This window comes from Drosophila innubila, assembly GCF_004354385.1.
Source record: "Drosophila innubila isolate TH190305 chromosome 3R unlocalized genomic scaffold, UK_Dinn_1.0 2_E_3R, whole genome shotgun sequence".
Lineage (NCBI taxonomy): Eukaryota > Metazoa > Arthropoda > Insecta > Diptera > Drosophilidae > Drosophila > Drosophila innubila.
Genome location: NW_022995380.1, coordinates 18,486,175 through 18,505,211, shown reverse-complemented (window position 1 = coordinate 18,505,211; position 19,037 = coordinate 18,486,175). Strand labels below are relative to the sequence as shown.

At 37.1% G+C, this 19,037-nt stretch overlaps 4 protein-coding genes across 6 annotated transcripts; 3 read left to right on the top strand and 1 right to left on the bottom strand.

Annotated features, from left to right (window-relative positions):
- Positions 1-91: 91 nt before the first annotated feature.
- On the top strand, positions 92-3,582 carry LOC117791627 (exosome complex exonuclease RRP44). The gene is made up of 5 exons (XM_034631435.1): positions 92-543; positions 602-1,046; positions 1,246-2,321; positions 2,376-3,044; positions 3,115-3,582. Exons 1-5 carry the CDS (start codon positions 164-166, stop codon positions 3,473-3,475), a joined length of 2,931 nt encoding a protein of 976 aa, XP_034487326.1. The 5' UTR covers positions 92-163; the 3' UTR covers positions 3,476-3,582.
- Positions 3,583-4,152: 570 nt separating this feature from the next.
- On the top strand, positions 4,153-7,786 carry LOC117790274 (acyl-CoA synthetase short-chain family member 3, mitochondrial). Its single transcript, XM_034629664.1, has 5 exons — positions 4,153-4,301; positions 5,215-6,229; positions 6,590-6,900; positions 6,955-7,100; positions 7,161-7,786. The coding sequence occupies exons 1-5, from the start codon at positions 4,256-4,258 to the stop codon at positions 7,671-7,673; spliced, it is 2,031 nt and encodes a 676-aa protein (XP_034485555.1). The 5' UTR covers positions 4,153-4,255; the 3' UTR covers positions 7,674-7,786.
- A 2,007-nt stretch (positions 7,787-9,793) lies between these two features.
- Positions 9,794-12,705, top strand: LOC117790390 (dromyosuppressin). Of its 2 annotated transcripts, none has more exons than XM_034629827.1 (3): positions 9,794-9,860; positions 11,784-11,995; positions 12,062-12,705. In XM_034629827.1, exons 2-3 carry the CDS (start codon positions 11,785-11,787, stop codon positions 12,151-12,153), a joined length of 303 nt encoding a protein of 100 aa, XP_034485718.1. In that variant the 5' UTR covers positions 9,794-9,860; position 11,784; the 3' UTR covers positions 12,154-12,705. The 2 variants fall into 2 exon arrangements, with proteins under 2 accessions (XP_034485718.1, XP_034485717.1); XM_034629826.1 differs by lacking the exon at positions 9,794-9,860 and adding an exon at positions 10,292-10,509.
- A 3,637-nt stretch (positions 12,706-16,342) lies between these two features.
- LOC117791550 (hornerin) lies at positions 16,343-19,033 on the bottom strand. 2 transcript variants are annotated; one of them, XM_034631334.1, is made up of 6 exons: positions 18,401-19,033; positions 17,914-18,336; positions 17,679-17,841; positions 16,787-17,005; positions 16,563-16,717; positions 16,343-16,489 (listed from the first exon to the last, which is right to left on the bottom strand). In XM_034631334.1, the coding sequence occupies exons 1-6, from the start codon at positions 18,726-18,728 to the stop codon at positions 16,440-16,442; spliced, it is 1,338 nt and encodes a 445-aa protein (XP_034487225.1). In that variant the 5' UTR covers positions 18,729-19,033; the 3' UTR covers positions 16,343-16,439. The 2 variants fall into 2 exon arrangements, with proteins under 2 accessions (XP_034487225.1, XP_034487224.1); XM_034631333.1 differs by having other exon boundaries at positions 17,679-18,336.
- Between the last annotated feature and the right edge of the window lie 4 nt (positions 19,034-19,037).

The following is a 19,037-nucleotide window of genomic DNA, read 5'->3' as shown; positions in this document are numbered from 1 at the left end:
GTGAATACAATACAGAATGAGTGTTGCGAAATGTAAGAATATTGCATGATGAAAAAGTCGTTTTGCATGAATAGTGTAAGCGGGCTGGAAATGGACTGAACGTGTAGGTGTCCTCATATTCCGGCACGCGTTTACATTGTGTTGTTAATAATTTGTTAGAAATATGCAAACCTTACGCGAATTTACGCGTAAAACCAAACGCGGGAACATATTAAAAATAGTGCGAGAGCATTATCTGCGCGATGATATTGGCTGCGGATCAGATCTGTGTCAGTATTGCTTCCAAAACGAAGCCTACCAATTGACATCGGATCACGAAATCAAGAGCAGCCTCTTTAAATATCCGCACTATATTGTGCTGGATACCAATGTGGTATTGGATCAGATCGATGTGCTCGAGGAGGATGTGTTTCACAATGTTATTGTGCTCACCACGGTGCTCAACGAGGTGAAACACAAGAGTTCATCCATCTACAAGCGTCTCAACGAAATCATTCACGATCGCACTCGCAATTTCTACGTGTTTGTCAATGAACATCACAAGTGAGTAAAGTTGTGACTAGCTATAAAACATTAACATGAACGGAACATTACTTCACAGAGACACCTATGCAGATCGGGAGCCAGACGAAAGCGCTAACGATCGTAATGATCGAGCTATTCGCATGGCCGCCAAATGGTATGACACCCATCTGCAAATCTCCCAGGAGTCCAAAGTTTTTCAGCGCAGCGGAAGATCCGTTACACGTGTTGTGCTTCTAACTGACGATGCGGGAAATCGATCTAAGGCCGAAGCAGAGGGAATTTTGGTGTCCACTGCAGCGGATTACGTTAAATCGCTTGAAGACTTTCCCCTGTTGGTTGACAAATTGTCGCAGAAGACATTCGAGAATGAGAAACAGGCTCTTCCCCAATATCCACCGCATTTGAGCATGAAGGAGCTGCTTGAGGGTTTCCGGCAAAAGAAGCTGCTGCAAGGCGCATTTCAAGCATCCAGGGAGAACTATCTTGAAGGCAGTGTTAATGTCGAGAGTTTCGAAAAGGGCGTAAGTTACAGTCCATACTAAAGATCCTAACTTAAAGCTTCAACATTATTTATTAAGGATTATACATGATCCCCAAAAAAAAAAAAGATTTAATAAATTGCATAATTAATTTAATTTTATCTTATATTTTGTAATTGTACCATTAACTTAATAGTAATCAAAATCATATTATTACATTTATTTTGATTCAATTTGAAAGATTTTGATACAAGGACGCGAATCACTTAATCGCGCTGTGGATGGAGATCTTGTGGCCGTGGAACTATTGCCCGAGAGCGAATGGTCAGCGCCCAGTGAAATTGTGCTGGAGGAGAAGAATGTCTATGCGGACGATGTGCCCAGCGAGGATCGTGTGGAGCAAGAGAAGGAAATGCTGCAGCAAGTGCAGACAGCACCAGTTGCCGAGCGAACACCCACTGGTCGCATTGTGGGCATTGTGCGTCGCAAGTGGCGTCAATATTGTGGCATTCTACAGCCCAGTCTGATCGAGGATACGACACGTCATATATTTGTGCCCGCTGATCGCAAGATTCCACGCATTCGCATCGAGACGCGTCAGGCGGACAAATTGCAAAACCAACGCATCATTGTCACCATTGACAGTTGGCCAAGGAACTCACGCTATCCGCATGGACACTTTGTTCGTTCGCTGGGACCACTGGGCAACATGGCCACTGAGAATGAGGTCATATTACTGGAGCACGATGTGCCACACTGCAAATTCTCCGAAGAAGTTCTCAGCTTCTTGCCCAAAATGCCATGGACTATTACACCGGAGGATTATGCCAAGCGTGTTGATCTACGCGACTTGTATATTTGCTCTGTGGATCCACCAGGCTGCACAGACATTGATGATGCACTCCATTGTCGCGAGCTGCCCAATGGCAACTTGGAGGTGGGCGTACACATTGCCGATGTCAGTCATTTCATAAGACCAGGAAACGCTCTGGACAAGGAGGCTGCTGCACGTGGCACAACTGTATACTTGGTTGGCAAGCGTATTGACATGGTGCCCGAACTGCTTAGCTCCAATCTTTGCTCGCTGGTTGGTGGCGTTGAACGTTTTGCCTTTTCCTGTGTCTGGGAAATGGATAAGGAGGCGAATGTTTTAACTAAACGCTTCCACAAGAGCGTCATCAAGTCTAAGCGTGCCATGACCTACGAGGAGGCGCAAGTCCTTATCGATGACGCCGCCCAGACTGGTGAAATTGCCAAATCGCTGCGTCATCTTAATCGTCTGGCCAAGATTCTCAAAAAGCGTCGCATGGACAATGGGTAAGTGTTCAACACACTTATGAAGAGAGACCTCTAACATTGTTTTTATTTCAGCGCTTTGGTGTTGGCTTCACCAGAGATACGTTTCCAAGTGGACAGCGAAACCCATGAGCCACTCGAGGTGGAGGCCAAGCAAATGCGCGATACTAACTCAATGGTCGAGGAGTTCATGTTGTTGGCTAATATATCCGTGGCACAACACATTGCTGCTGAATTCACTGAATGCGCTGTGCTGCGTCGTCATCCAAAGCCGCCGCCCACCAACTTTGATCCATTGGTGAAAGCCGCTCGGTATCAAGGTTTTGACGTAGCCACGGACACTGGTCTGGAACTTGCGCATTCGCTCGATAAATGCGTTAAGGCGGATAATCCCTACTTCAATATGATGATACGAATTCTAACCACGCGCTGTATGATGCAAGCAGTCTACTTCATCAGTGGCAGCCTCCAAAAGGAGGAGTTTTTCCATTATGGTCTGGCAGCGCCCATTTATACGCATTTTACCTCGCCCATTCGTCGGTATTCAGATATTATGGTGCACCGTCTACTAGCAGCCTCCATTGGAGCGGACAGCACCTATGCTCAGCTTTTAGAGCGCAAGTCCAATGAGGAGATCTGCAACAATTTAAATTATCGCCATAAAATGGCACAATACGCTGGACGTGCATCTGTGGCTCTTAATACACATCTGTTCTTCCGTGGCAAGGAGGAAGATGAAGAGGGGTATGCATATACATATAACAGAAAATCCTTTAGAAGAATTGTATTTAAACAAATCCATTGTGTTTTGCAGCTATATTTTGTTTGTGCGTAAGAATGCGCTACAGGTGCTTATACCCAAATACGGACTGGAGGGCACACTTTATCTGAAGAGTGATAAGGATGGCAAGGATGGGTTGGAGCGCACAAAGAGCGAGGTTATATTCACATTCAACGAAGAGGATCACACACAACGATGTGGCAAAGTGATTTTCCATTCCTTTGATCCCGTCACTGTCAGATTAAGTTTGGACTCGACCAATGTGCAGCACGAAAAGTTAGTTTTCAGATTAGTTAAACCGTACATCAAAGGTTTTAGTGTGGAGACCATAATGGATGTGGATTCGGACCAACCGCCAGCTAAAAAAATTAACAAAAATAAAAAAAAGAAATAAGAGATGAAATATTTTTATAAGTATAACTTTGAAACTGAATAATGCTTTAATTTGAAAGAGCGAATACAATAAAAAACATTTAAATGTTGTTCATAAAATTCCACAAATTTTGATTTTATTGAACTCAAAAACAATTAGGAATATACAATTTGGACTGCGTCACCAATAAAAGTATACTCGCATTAACCTCACGGAAAATAGCTTGAATCGGTTAAGAATTATAGAGAAAGCCTTGCAGACAGAAATACTCACCAATTATACGTCATGGGTGCTACAGTATTAAGTAGGTTTTTAAAAATGCTCTTTAAAAGATATTCCAAATTTGAATACTTAATACGAATACTTAAAGGCTTCTACTTTTTACTACATATAATACATATTTACTTGAATGGTCTACACTCAGGTCAATGAATTCATTTAAAGAGTCAGAAAGACAATTGTATAAACTTACAGTACTTTAAATAATGTTAGTTTTATTGTATACAGAATTTGTTAAGTTTTCATGGTTTCTTTTTATTTGTAGTGAGAGTATAACTTAATTCGAAATCATTCCAAAATTCACATTCAGAGAGAATCGCAATAAAAAAACCTTTGATCCAATTGTATTTGAGTTTTGGTTTTATACTTACGGTGCGAGCATTTTAATTCCATTGCAACGTTTCGACTTTCAGGAGACGGTCGTGTCTAAGCCCAGCGGAAATATTCGAAAAAATATAGGATATATAATATATACTAAATATATAGTGAATATAAAATTTTAAACTACAAATTGAAAAGCAAATGGAGCTGATTAAAGAAGAAGTGAATAATACTAATATTGACGGCTGTAAGTTTTAACAACTAACTTCGAACAGTGTAAATTAAAGAAATAATCTTAGCAGTAAATATAATATAATCAAATTAAATAACAGTGACGGTGAATACATTTAAAATTCTGTTAGATATGTGCATTTGTAGAGCTTGTCATTCGAAACGGTTAACCGCAAACGTCAAGCATGCCGCCATCTTGTTAGACGCATTTACTTGTGTGAGAGAGAAACAGTGTGAGAAAGAGAGAGTGAAACTAGAAATGGTATCATGTCAAGGGCTGTCCTATTATGCTGTCTGTCTGCGACTATCGATAAACACATACATACATGCACATATACATATGCAAAGTGCGACAAGTGATCGCGACGTTGAATTTAATTACGTACAGCTAGTCATGTAATTGTTTTGACAAAACAACATTTTCTTGGTTTTAAATTATTTTTATTTTTTTTTTAGTTACTTATGTTATAAAATCAATCTGTGAATATATTTTTTGAGGGATCTGATTAATTTTTTTTTATTAAAAGCTTATTATATTTCTTTTTTTAAATCTCAGGAACACCGAAACTTTGCTCGGCTGTTTTCAAAAGAAATTCGCATCGAAATCTCTAGAGAAGTATGGAAAAAACATGACTGAGATCCATTAGATTTAATTATTTTTAAAAATACACAAATGAAAAAATATTGTATTTTGTAAAAACAATTACATGAGTTGCTGTGTGTATACAATTTGAATTATACTTGGTGAAATTGTATACATATATACAATAGAATATTCTATTTGATTTTAATTTGTCGCACTATCAGCCGCCTAAATTAATGCAGACTTTAAATCGTCCATTAAAGATCCGATATGCCAGAGCAATGAACTCGCAAACGAAACGAGTCGAAAACTATTAACAAATTGCTAATTAGATCCAATTGAACAGGTGATACGTCTGTATATGGCATGCCAGTCGAGGCGCACAGTCCAAAATACCTGGAGGCGTATCGTAAGTCTGTCCAAAATCCCGTTGCTTTCTGGGAGGAGCTGGGCCATCTGCTTGACTGGGACAGACCATGGCAACAGGTGCTGGACAACAGTAATCCTCCATTTACCAAGTGGTATGTGGGCGGTTACCTGAATGCCTGCTACAATGCCATCGATAGGCACATTCTGGCTGGGAGGGGGGACAAAGTGGCGCTGATCCATGATAGTCCGATGACGGAGACGGTGCGTAAGGTGACTTATCAGGAGCTGTACGATCAGGTGATCCTGCTGGCAGGTGGACTTGCCAAATTGGGCGTTACCAAGGGCGATCGTGTGGTGATCTATATGCCGCTTATACCCGAGACGATTATAGCAATGCTGGCCATTGTCCGACTTGGTGCAGTACATTCCGTGGTCTTTGGTGGCTTTGCCGCCCGAGAGCTCTGCTCGCGCATTGAGCACGTGGAGCCGAAGCTGGTAATTGCCGCCAATGCGGGTGTGGAGCCCGGAAAAGTGGTGCCGTATCTAGACATACTTCACTCGGCCATCAACATGTCACGCTGGAAGCCACCGCAACGCAACGTCATCTTCATGCGCGAACAAGTTGCCCTGGACAAACTGGATGAGAAAGTGGACTTACACTGGTCCACGGTGTTGGACATGAGCGATGCTGACCAGCCGGTGGCCTGTGTGCCCATCGAAGCCAACGATCCATTTTATATACTCTACACCTCTGGCACCACCGATAAACCCAAGGGTGTACTCCGCACCATTGGTGGCCACTTGGTGGCTCTGATGTACACTTTGAAAATGATTTATGGCATTCAACCAGGCGACACTTGGTGGGCTGCATCCGACATGGGCTGGGTGGTTGGACACTCTTATATTTGTTACGGCCCACTTTGCCTGGGCGCCACGAGCGTCATGTATGAAGGCAAACCGGATCGTACTCCCGATCCCGGACAGTACTTTAGGTGAGTTGAAATCTAAGTCGAAAATCTCAGACAAATAATACGAAAAATATCAACACTATATTATTGAAAAAATAAAGAAAAACAAACAAATTTTGGAAAAGTCGTAAAATAAAAACAATTAATTTGAGAACAGAAAAAAACTAGATTATTCAATAAATCTGTACTCTAAATATTTTATTAATTTACATTTTTTACTGATTATACTGTACTAGAATTTCCTTATTAATTTATGTTTTCTTTTTGCCATGTTTATTTTGGCTTCGAAATTGTATTCTAAGTTTTTCTTTGTTTTCGGAACTCGTTCCGTAAAAATTATTTGCATCAAATAATTCTGTATTAATTCATTTTTAATTTTAATAGAATTATCGATCAGCATAAGGTGTGCTCGATCTTTTCGGTGCCAACCTCGTTTCGTGTGATACGCCGTGCTGATCCGGAGATCAGCTATGGAAAACAGTACTGCATGAAATCTCTACGTGCTATTTTTATAGCCGGGGAGCACTGTGACTACGAGACAAAGGCATGGATTCATAAAACCTTCAAAGTACCAGTACTCAATCATTGGTGGCAGACGGAAACTGGCTCGGCAGTGACGGCAACCTGTTTGGGTTTCCAACAGAACCTCAATCCACCAATGTACTCCACGGGTTTGCCCCTTGTGGGCTACGATAGTGCGTTTATACTCCTTCTTACTATTTAAATCTATACAAATTAAATCTTTACAGTCAAAATTCTCAAGAAGGATGGCACAGAAGCTCCTCCTTCGGAGCTGGGAAGGATTGTGTTGAAATTGCCGCTGCCTCCTGGCAACATGGCCACTCTTTATAGAAATGACGAACTCTTTCGCAAGCTATACTTCCAAAAGTTTCCAGTAAGCAAAGTACCTTTAAATTTTGTGTGGTATTTTAAATGTAATTTATGATTCTTGCAGGGCTACTACGACACCATGGATGCAGGCTATAAGGATGAACGCGGTTATATTTTTGTAACCGCACGGGATGATGATGTCATTAATGTGGCCGGTCATCGCTTGTCCACGTCCAGCCTGGAAGATGCTGTGTTGCGGCATCCCGATGTTGTCGATGTTGCCGTATTTGGTGTTCCGGAGGCAACAAAGGGACAGGTGCCACTCTGTCTATACATTCCCGTGGATAACTGCAAGAAAACTGATGCCAAACTGTCGACCGAGATTATCACACTTATCCGTGAAGTCGTGGGACCCATTGCCGCCTTTCGCCTGATCACCTCCGTCAATAACTTGCCACGCACTCGGTCCGGCAAGACGATGCGCAAGTCCATGGCGGATTTTGCCCGGAATGAGCGTGTCGTCTTGCCGGCGACCATCGACGATGCCAGCGTCTTTGTCGAAATACGTCGAGCTCTACAACATCTGGGTTATGCGATGTCTGCACCTGATCCCATAGTGGCCAAACTCCTGGACTGAGTATTAGTTGTTACTTGGTTCTGTGAACAATTTATTTAGTTTTACAATTGCTACCAACAAAATAAATATAAAAACGTTTTGAAATTCAGTCGAAAGTTCAGCCACACTTTTTTCGAAAATAATTTAAATGTTAATGATTTGAGTAGGGCATAGTTCTGAACTCATCGAACTACTCGTACAATATGCCCCCAACTAAAACTCAATCAGTTTATTCAAATTATGTGCAAATTTCGTATGACATTGTTGCCTATCCATTCCCATGAATGTTTGAAGGCGACAACGCGTGTCTGCCATGTTCCCAATTCCCACTCCCGTTCCCATTCACTGCAACACACCCATGTCCACATATGGTGGCCACATCATTGTTTGGCCTGATTTTTGCACACTACATCAAAGAGCGCAAATAAATGTGTTAACTGTAATCCAATTAGTTCGCTTTTCCGCAGAGTATCTCATTTTCATTACTAAGGAATGCGAATCTGTTGCGAATTTGTACAATGGATAGTATAAAAATAATATATTGATGGAAGTTATATTAATGTGATATGGTCGTATTTTTACATATGACAAATATTTATTAAATAACTTATTCCAGCAGTGGAAAATTCTTGCTTCGCTCAGTAGGATACCCTGAGCCCTTGTACTCTATTATAAAAGTTGATTTTCGACCAATTGTTTCTATGGCAATTATATGATATATGGAACTAAATTAAAAAAAATTTTGTCAGAATGTAAAAAACCAACTTAAATGCATATTCTAACAGTTTGGATAAGATATCTCAAAAAACAAAAAACTTTTTCATACTAAAAGTTTATTTTTGACCGATCGGTCCTATGACAGCTATATGATATAGTCTCCCGATTTGAACGAACTTCGGCCAGGATGGACAAAACTAAATTAAATGCATATTCTATCAAATTGGTTAAGATATCTCAAAAAACAAAAAACTTTTTCATACTAACACTTTATTTTTGATTAAGGGTCTATATTGCAGCTATATGATATAGTGGACCGATTTTAACCAAACTTGGTCAGAATGTATAATACCAGCCCAGGTGCTTATTCTATTAGTTTGTTTCTGATATCTCAACAAACAAAAATCTTTTTCATACTAAAACTTCATTTTCGATGTATCGTTTATATGGCAGCTATAGGATATAGTGGTGCGAGCCAAAAATAATAACAAACTTGATCTGCCTATGGTATCCAGAAACCTACATACCAAGTTTGAAATCTCTAGCTCTTATGGTCTCTGAAATCGACGCGTTCAAACAGACGGACATGGCTCAATCGACTCGGCTGTTGATCCTGACCAAGAATATATATACTTTAGGGGGTCTGCCAAGCCCCCTTCTGCCTGTTACAAACATTCTGCCAAACACATTATACCCTTTTTTGACCATTTTCAATAGGCTCAAGGTATAAAATATTAGATATGCTAAAGTATTAATCTGGACAAAGACAACCTTTCGATGCAGATACGGTTGTATTGCACTTATAGATCTAAATCTATTATATAGCAGACAAAATTACAGCAATTTAATTTTTACCAAAAAAAAAAAAAAAAATTACATTTTGGAATGAATAGAAATTAATAGAGATTTTAAGAGTATGTATTGAATCTACAACAATTTAATAGATTTCGATAGCTGATTTTAAAATTGAAATTAATTCAGTAAAATAGTGATATGATTACTACATTTAAAGAAGATAATAAACTGTAAAAGATTTCCTTATTATGCACATTGCGAGCTGCTTATTTAATTTAAAATCAACAGCTATTGGAATAATATTTAATAAAATATATAGATTGATTATTTTTGAGTTTAAAAAATTGTAAGAGAAGAATCTATTTCTGTGACTTTCCATTAAATACTATATGGTATTTCAAAGCGTAATAGAATTAATTTGTAAATGCATAAAGTGTTACAAATTTGATGTGCTGATATAACGTTGGCTGTAAATTAAACAGTTCGTATATGTTATTCATTCGCCCCCAGGTTTGTTGGCCCTTTTGATAATACAACAGTACTTATGTATATATAAGTCAAGAGACAAGCTTTGTTAAATAGTTTGCATTCGAAACACGCGCCAAGTCAAATTAATTGCAGCGTTTCGACTGCAAATCCCAACCTCATAAACTGAAGATTACTCCACTTTACTTCTCGTGCTATCTGACGTACATAGTGAGTAAATTGCAGCAAAAGGTGCTACAATGCTTTAAAGAGTACTCATCCATAAAGTTCGATGCCTCGTAAATGCAATAATAATGATCCTAAATACCTATTTATTGACGTGCTGTGGACCGGCGACTGCACATAAAAAATTGTACTTTTATAACATAATTAAGAGCTGATAAAACTTAAATAATATCTCCCATATATTGACGAATTCATTGTGTGTCCTCTCATGCTCATACTTTTGTTTAAAAGTAGCAAAGTACACAGTGCACGGTACACACAGCTATCGTTCTGGTTTCGGTGACGTATACGTAATATTTGAGCACGCCCACCAACCGCCGTGCTGCTGCTGTAAGTATCCGTTTAAGCGCAACATGTGGTCCTTTTGAATGTCAATATGTGACAGTGTGTGTGTGTGTTCCAACCAATCAGACGCTTGCATTTGACTTGTGTGCGTGCTCGGCGGAAGTAAATAAAAGCTGATGTCCTGTCAGGCAGAGCATCATTCGAGTTCCTGCGTTCAACAAGTTCAATTCCATTCAGCAGTGAATAGTGTAACAGCACATCAACAGCTCAAATAACTTGACAGTTTTTAAAAAATAATAACTGAAGTGTTTTCGTTCGTAACATTCGAGTAACAAATAAATATCAACAGGTTTGTTTATTTTAAACTATTCTAGAAATACTCCCCTAAATTTGGCATATTTTCTTATTGTATTATTGTTTAAAATTAGACTTTTCACTGTAGTCAAATAATATTTTTAAAATGTTCACACATTTTTAGGAGCTGCAAAGTATAAAATGTAACTAAGATAATATTTCAAGACATATTTATTTATTATTAGTGATGGATTTTATAAATTTTTAATTCTGCAGAACTTTTTTGTAGTTAATATAATTTAAAAAATATACAGTTTTTATTTTCACTAAAGAACTTGATCTTTTGTAAGACTTGCCACTTTTAAATGCACTCGCAATATATGTTAGAATTGTGTATAAGCCCAGTTGGTTTGATTTGTTATGAGATCAATAGAAATTATTTAAGTTATCTATTTGGAGCGAAAAAGGATTTGAAAAGCCTATACATCTGTTTTAAGTTTAATATCTAAGCAAATTTTACAAAAAAAAGTGCATAGCATACTTTTAAGGGTCACTTGGAGCTCTCATAAATGCAGTTTAGAACTTTTCAAATGTATGCTAATCACATTTTTATAATATTGACATTTGAAAATTACCTGTTAGTTGAGACATTTGGAGATTAATCAAGACCTAAATGTCGTGTACATAATGTAAACCAACGAGGGTCAATCAACCAAATTCTCCCCCTTGTAGTACATTTTTGTTTGGAAAATATTGTTGCAACGTTTTCTAAGCTAAGCAGATGCAAGCGCAACACGTACGACACATTAGATGCATGCCACAAGGACCAAATAGATGTTTAGCATTGGCACACAGAGCTCGTTGTCAACTGGGTCAAATGGCAGCGCCATCGTTCGTCACACGGGGCGTATAAGTGTGCTGGGCTTATACATCTTCATCAAGGCGGGGAGGGGGACAGGTTGCCATTATTGTTGCCTACTCGGCCTGTAGCTTAATAGAAACAAATTGTCTGTCGCGTAAACACATTAGCGAACATTAGAGCCTTCCTTCTGGTTGCTTGCGCGCCTGTCATCAGGCTTTCACTAGGATTTAAAAAAATAAAAGTAACGCAGTCAGGCAAATTGAAAACCTTGCCACGGGCCAAACTCCTTTCAAGGTATTTAATGCCATATCCAGGCAACAGGTGCAACTTGTGGCAATCAGGCAGCATTTTGATTATAAGAGGAATTATGGAGATGCATATACAAATGGGGCATACTTTAGATAAACTGTTGCTAATAATTGACTAACTCACTTATTAACTCTCTTCGTTGGGTTTTATCCTTGCAGGATGTCTCAAATGCTATTCTTTGTCGTCTGCTGCTTTGCCATAATCCTGCTGGCTGTGTGCGTTCCTAGCACCCAGGCCTCAGCGGAGCCTATATGCCAGCCTGGCATCTTGGACGAAATGCCCCAGAATATTAGAAAGGTTTGCTCGGCCCTGGAGAGCAATGATCAATTGTCAACGTTTCTCAAGTCCTATATCAATAATCAAGCTTCCAGTAAATATGAAATGAACTATCAATGCAATATATCAAATTTAAATTGCTTTTAACTTATCCTCACAGCGCTGGTGGCGAACTCTGAGGATTTGCTGAAAAACTATAACAAACGCACAGACGTTGATCACGTCTTCCTGCGATTCGGCAAACGTCGTTAAGTTTTGATATAACAATTTAAAATCTAAACCGAAACTGGACTACGACTGGACTTTGACTAATGATCGGATCGGTAATGCGTTTCTGTTTAAAGCACAACACTTGACGTCTTCTTACTATAAAGAAATATTATGTAATCTTGGCACATCGGCGTTATACATGTAAACTTGGAAGCTCTCTAGTTCAATAATAATAAAAAAAAAAATCAATATGTTCAATAATTAAATATCTCTAATATTTCTATATACGAAAATGTATTCAAAGACCCCCGAAAAAATGTTTTGTGTATTTTGATCTCTTTATTTATTTAAATTACGTGTATTATTTTGAAGCTCTTTTTTAATGCAATACAAATAAAGAGATTGTAAACCATAAAGTATACCTCATTGATATTCGATAATAATCAAAACAAACTACATGTTCTCCTTACACGAAGCCCTTGCATTATTAACTAACATAACGATATTGTTCTCAACTTTAAAAATGTAATACACATATTTGAATTTTAAATAAAGTCTCTTTCTTCTCTAACTGAACGCATGATAAAATGCAAATAAAATTGGTTTTGTCAATTCTAAAATAAATGGATGGATAGAGGAAAACAGCAAAAACTTATCTTTTGATAAACCTCCTCCATAGTATCAGTCTAATATTGTTTTTCGAAATGATCTGTTCCTAAAAATTTTTTCTTTAAGTTTGATTTGATAAGTCAACTTCACTATTCTTTCAGGCACAAAACATTTTAATTCTAGCTAAGAACGTGCATTTCAGGCATTAAAATAAATACACGTTTTCGATTTGATCCATAGAAAGCAATATACTCTTTATTAATTTATAATTTAATTTAAGATTTATACATTAAAGAAGTTTTTATTAAAGAACTTTTGAGTGTAAATTATACCTTGTGTGATGTGAAGTGTTATTTTCCTTGCACGTTCTAGGGCAAAAAGACCTTTCCTGCAAAAAATTGATAATTTGGTAACAAAACTACTTTAAATTTGTGTTATAAGAAGTACAAAATATTTTATTATATTTTTAGTTCCATTCGCAAAAGCTCTCGGAATAGTCATCTTTAGATGTACAAATCGATTGGATGCATGATTTTATTAAATTTTTTATAATTTATTCTAGACTGAGATTTATGCCTTGTATACAATTTTTTTTTTTTTTGAAAAATTAATATTTTTAGCCTCGATTGTCAAAAATTCTTGAAACGGCAAACTTTCCAAAATTTAACAGGCATTTTGTACAATTATGTAGTTTGTTTCATCTTTTGCTTTGACAATAAATGAGAAACTAATACTGTACGAAATGTACAAAAATATTGATATAAGGAATCCGTAAAGTTTTATAACCATTTGAAGGATGTCTGGTTCCAAAGATCAATAATGCATGGCAGTATTTAAAACGTAGTTCACATATATAGGACACATGTCTGTATATTAGCTCCAATGGAATTTTGAGCGATAGTTGGATAATTCAGATTTTTATTGAATGCTGTAATAAAGATGTATTAAAAAATCTGTATATAATAGCATTATTTATAAATTCATGGTCATTTGCATATTTTTTTTTTTTGCATTGGCACGCATTTATTAAATAAATTATTAAAATAAATAAAAATTAAACAAATAATAGAGCATAACGTAAATAAAGCATACCATGTAAAATGGTGGTAAATTGTTTTTTTTTTTTTTATAGTTTTCTATTTATGCTAAAATTTAAAAAATATTAACAAACAATTTCTCTTGGTTTATTCTCTTGATTGAATTGAAAATATTTTGATATTTGTACTTTGGTTTCATTGAAGTCCAGTTTAGATTTCGAATCTTAAGTTTATTATTGAATGCATTTTTGGGTAGATCAATTAATTCAATATGAAGATTCTTCGTTCTGTTGTCTTTTTTTGTCATTCTTGTTTTATATGTTGTATATATTTAACGGCGATTTTAAAATCGTGAAGACTGTTTTTTAGTAAAAATAAAAAATTAAATGCTTAATTTGCGACTTGTTTGTAAATATATCTTCATCATTTCTCTTAAGCTCGGCCTTTTAAGATTTATTTTGCATGTAAATCATCATATTTTTTAACATCTTAGTTTTGTTTAAAAAAAAGACGATTCAGGCCTTTGTCATGTATTTTTTTTTATATATTGCATTTAGCTTTGATCAGTCTTTTCTAATATTTTATTATATGTATCACCATTTTGAATTGCGTATTTGTAAGCACTTTAAGCCGTTGCTAAAAATTCATTATTACTTTATAAAATATAACAAATAAAATTTTCTTTTACATAAACAAAAGTGTAAGTAACATAAAATTGCAACAATTAAATTAAACTTTTTCATATAAATTTCATTAGTTTTTGTGTTGTGTTTGTTCGATTTTTCACCTTTTTCTATAATCCTTTTCAGTTGATTTCCTTCACTCTTCAAAACGTTTAAAAACGCTTTTCATTTAGTTAATTTAGTTTTCTCATTCCTGTAAAAAGAAAACTAAATGCTACATGAATTTTATAGAAATGCGGCAATAGGCCGAATTTTTTATGGTAAGACTCAACATCTTTTACAATCTTTAGTTTAATAGTTATCATTTTGATATTCCACAGTTTTTCACTTTAAAAATGAACGGACTTTCCAATTGTTCAGGCGGATAAAGCCTAAAGTATGTTTGAACGCATTTCAAAAACGTTTTAATAATTGTAAAATAAATAATTTTTTTTGTGTTCGCTTATGGTTTAAGGATTGAGTGTTGAGTTATCATGTATATAATTATAGATATTTTAAGGATTTCTTATGGTCATTCAACGGCTTGCAACTTAACTTACCAAATATGAATTTACTTTTCAATAATACTTTTTTTTAATGCCTTTAAACCTTTCAATTTGACTTTGTTAAAAATTTGATTTTTCTTTTTTTTTTTTTTGAAACATTTAACTTGTCTGTTTCTTAAGTTTGTACTTTTCAGTAATCATCACTTTACATGTCGTTGAACAATGAATATCGTTTTGAATGTGATATGTTCTTGTTGTTCTTCGGATGCATTGCCTTTTTCGTTTTGTTTATATTTTGCATTTATATATTATTCTTTACTTTGAGATGTTACTTCATTATTAATGTTTGTAGTTAAAATTGTTATTAAATAAACTTTGCTGCTGGTCCGAAAAAAATAAATCAATAAACTTTATAAGATTTTTCATTTTCTGTTGTTGCACTTATTTTCATTTGCTTATTTGGTTGATTTTGTATTATAATTCTTTGTATAAACAAACATTTGAAATAATAATATTTAGGTATAAATAAGTTTAATGCATAACACACATTTTTGAACATTATTTTATTGACTTTGATAAATTTAATGGTTTTTGCTTTGTTTTGCTAATAATTTTTGTGTATTTCTTTCTTTTTTTTTATTTGTATTTAGTTTTGCTCAGCTTAATTAATAAGAGTTACATTATTACGATTTTGTTGCTTAATTTGTTGCTATGTATTATTAGAAAAAGAAAATATAATTGCTTTCTTGTTCACGTCAATAGATTAAAGAATCAAATAAATCATAAATCATAATAAATTTTCCGATATTCATACTAAAAATGGTAAGCAAAAAATTTCAATTGTTAACGAAATGATTTGCATATTTTGTAGTTGTTTTTTTTATCAACTAAAATTTATACATTGCAATTTCTGTGTACAATATGACATGTTTGACAGTATTGATTTAGTTTCAATTCGCATTTATCCAACAGATAAATTGGGGAAAAATAAATTGTAAAAATATAAGGAAATATACATAATTTGATTTTTGGCGGGAGCACTTAGTCCCGATGAAAGGCTCCATTTGTCCACTAACAAAACATATAACAACAGGCAATACAATGTGCTTGCCAGTCACATGATCAGATATCGGATAAAGCAAAGACAAACAAACACAAAGGTAGGTTTCATTAAGTTGATGGGATAGTTTTAAAGGCGAAGGAGTAGAAAAAGACGTTAGCAACACGGTTCAACTTAAAGAATAGGAAAAAGAGAACTTTATGCTTATGACTAATTGTGTGTGAGTGTGTGTGTGTTATTGTTGAGTGTTTATGGATTTGTGTGTCTATGTTGTGTATGTATAAGTATTATAATATATAGCAATCAAATGTCTGTATTAACATCATAGTTTTATGCTCTTTTAGCCCTACTCCCCTGTTTTGGTATTTGGCATACGTGTTGCAGCACGCACAGCGTTCTTTCTTCATTAATGTGTGTATCGCCATTTGAGGGATGCGGCAGGTTGTTTAGTTGTCTAGTAATAGGCTGCTGCGTTCGAGTAGTTCTGAGAATACGCCTGCGAATCTATAGGAGGTTGTCAAAAATGGATGATGCATGTGCGCATATTATAAACTTAACATTCAAGATGATTACGTACCATAACCGGCATAAGCGCGTTCATCGTAAGCAGCGCTCTGTTGACTGTAATCCGTTTGACCAGTTGCATTGTAATCAACTGCTGCCGTTCCATACTGTTGGCTATAGTCTTGGCCGTACTGATAGCGCGTATCTTGCTGGGCATATCCCGTTGAGCTGTTTAAAATAGTTGAATACATGTCACAATTGTTTAGAATGTTGTTGCTGTTTAAAATATCAACTCACTTGTAGCCTTGATATTGGCTCTGATCATATTCAGTGCCATGATGCGACGCATAACTGCTGCTGGCTGGTGTGGTCGCTTGTGTTGTGTGTGCTGCATAGCCGCTGCTCTGACCATATCCGTTGTAGCCCTGCTGAGCGGTCGGCTGTGCACTGTATCCGCTCTGGGAGTACGGATCGAAATGCTGCGTCTGGTCATGCGTCTGATAGCCACCATGATGGCTGCAGTGAACGTTGGCATTAATATCATATTTAATTCAACTATCTTATTACAATTTATAATAAATTTTGACCTTGTTGAATTTTCCGACATACTATATATCATGGAGTTAACACTATGATGTTTAAGATTAATTCTTAACATTTATATTTTATAAACTCAATTCTATAAGGACATGCAACATAATTGGCAAAATGTTTCTTTCCGTAAGCCATAAATTCTAATTTTGATCAAAGAATTGATGGTTATATGTGATTTTAACATTTTTTTAACTTAAATAAAATTATTACTGTTCGATTTTTATAAAATTACTCAAAAATAATAATTATTATTGATGAAAATCCATAAAAATCAATAACTTTAAAATCATGGCGAAAATGCAAAAATTTCTTAAAACTATCATTATGGTGTTTTTTTTTTTTTAAAGATACAATTTTTTCTTGTCGTTGATTTTTTGAATTAAAAAAGGAAAATAATCATTATTTGTGATACCTGCTTATTTTTATCAAAGACTTCTTTATAAAAATATCATTGGCTAACTTTTGTTTTATATTTTTATAAACTTTTTATGATTATTATTATTTTAAAATATTATGTTGTTTTTCAGTTCTTTTCTAGATTAATGATATATCTGAAAATTATATGGCACGTATAAAAAATAAAAAACTGTCTTACCTTGGTGCTGGAGCATGATGGCTTGTTTGCGATCCATATGAGGATTGGGGCATATGCTGGGAGGCCGAGTGATACTTTGGCGTCATGGGTCGCTGGCCATAGGGTCCCCCCTCGTAACGTCCACGCTTGGGGCCTGGACCTCCGGGTGCGCCACGTTTGAGAGCTGGTACCGGTGCAATTTGTGTATTGACATTATGTGCCTGTTGGTGATGTTGCATAGGTGGCCGACTCATACCTTGATTGTAACCACCGCCTCGCCCGCGCAGGGAGCCACGTCGCGGCATTCCGCCGTGCTCGCTTCCTGGTCCGCCCATCGAGCTGGTGTGGTGCGAGTGCTGGTACATCCCGCTTCCGCCATTGCCGTTCATGTGTGAGTTGTAACCGCCGCCGCGTCCGCGACCACCAAACGGTCCGCCACGTCCTCGACCCCGACTTATGTAGGGCGGCGGTCCTCCGTTGTTGTTGCTGTTGCTGCCAGGTGCACTGCTTACCACATGTGAGTTGACTGCTGCAGTTGTCGAGCTGGTTGCTCCAGCTGCTGCGTCCGTGCCATCTTCACCGGCAGCATCGCCGGACTGCTGATCTCCAGCTACTGCGGAAGCTGTGGGTACTGGTGATACCGTCTTGTTGTTATCGGCGCCAGTGTGCTGTTTGGGAGCTGCATTCATTTGGCAGGTGCAAATGTTATAAGCTAGCTATTTATCATTTGATTAATTACTTACGCTGCTGGTACATAGGCGGACGACCGCCCCGCATACCCATGGGAGCACCGCGTGGCTGAAAGCCGCCGCTCCCACCTCGACCTTGATATCCCAGTCCACCACGGGGACGCATGCCGCGGGAGGGGCCCGACATCATGCCCTGCATCGGCGGACCACCGCCGCCCATTCCCCCACCGCGCATGCCACCCATGAAGTGACCGCGACCCATTCCGCGTCCACGTCCACGCTCGAAGCCACCGCGCATTGGAGGGCCACCGCCACGACCTCTGTAGCCACCGCCACGTGGACCACCGCCCGGTGGGGCAGATACTTGTGCAGCTCCTTCCATGTTTTAGCAACCAACAACGCTCTTGCTCTTTTCAATAATAATTTTACACAATCGCAACACTGAGACACACACACATACACAATTACTCGGACGCGCACACACGTTTGCCGACTTGGATTCTAAAGGCGCTTTTATAGCATGCATGCAGTGCAGAAACGTTTTTATTCGATCATGTACCACTTTATAATCACTATTTAGCCACTTATAATCGTGTGTATACTATTTTCGCTGCTTAACTTATCATAAAAACGCGTCCGACTCGGAGTGAAAAAATATGGCGGCGAGTATTGATTTTTACGTGTGTGTAGC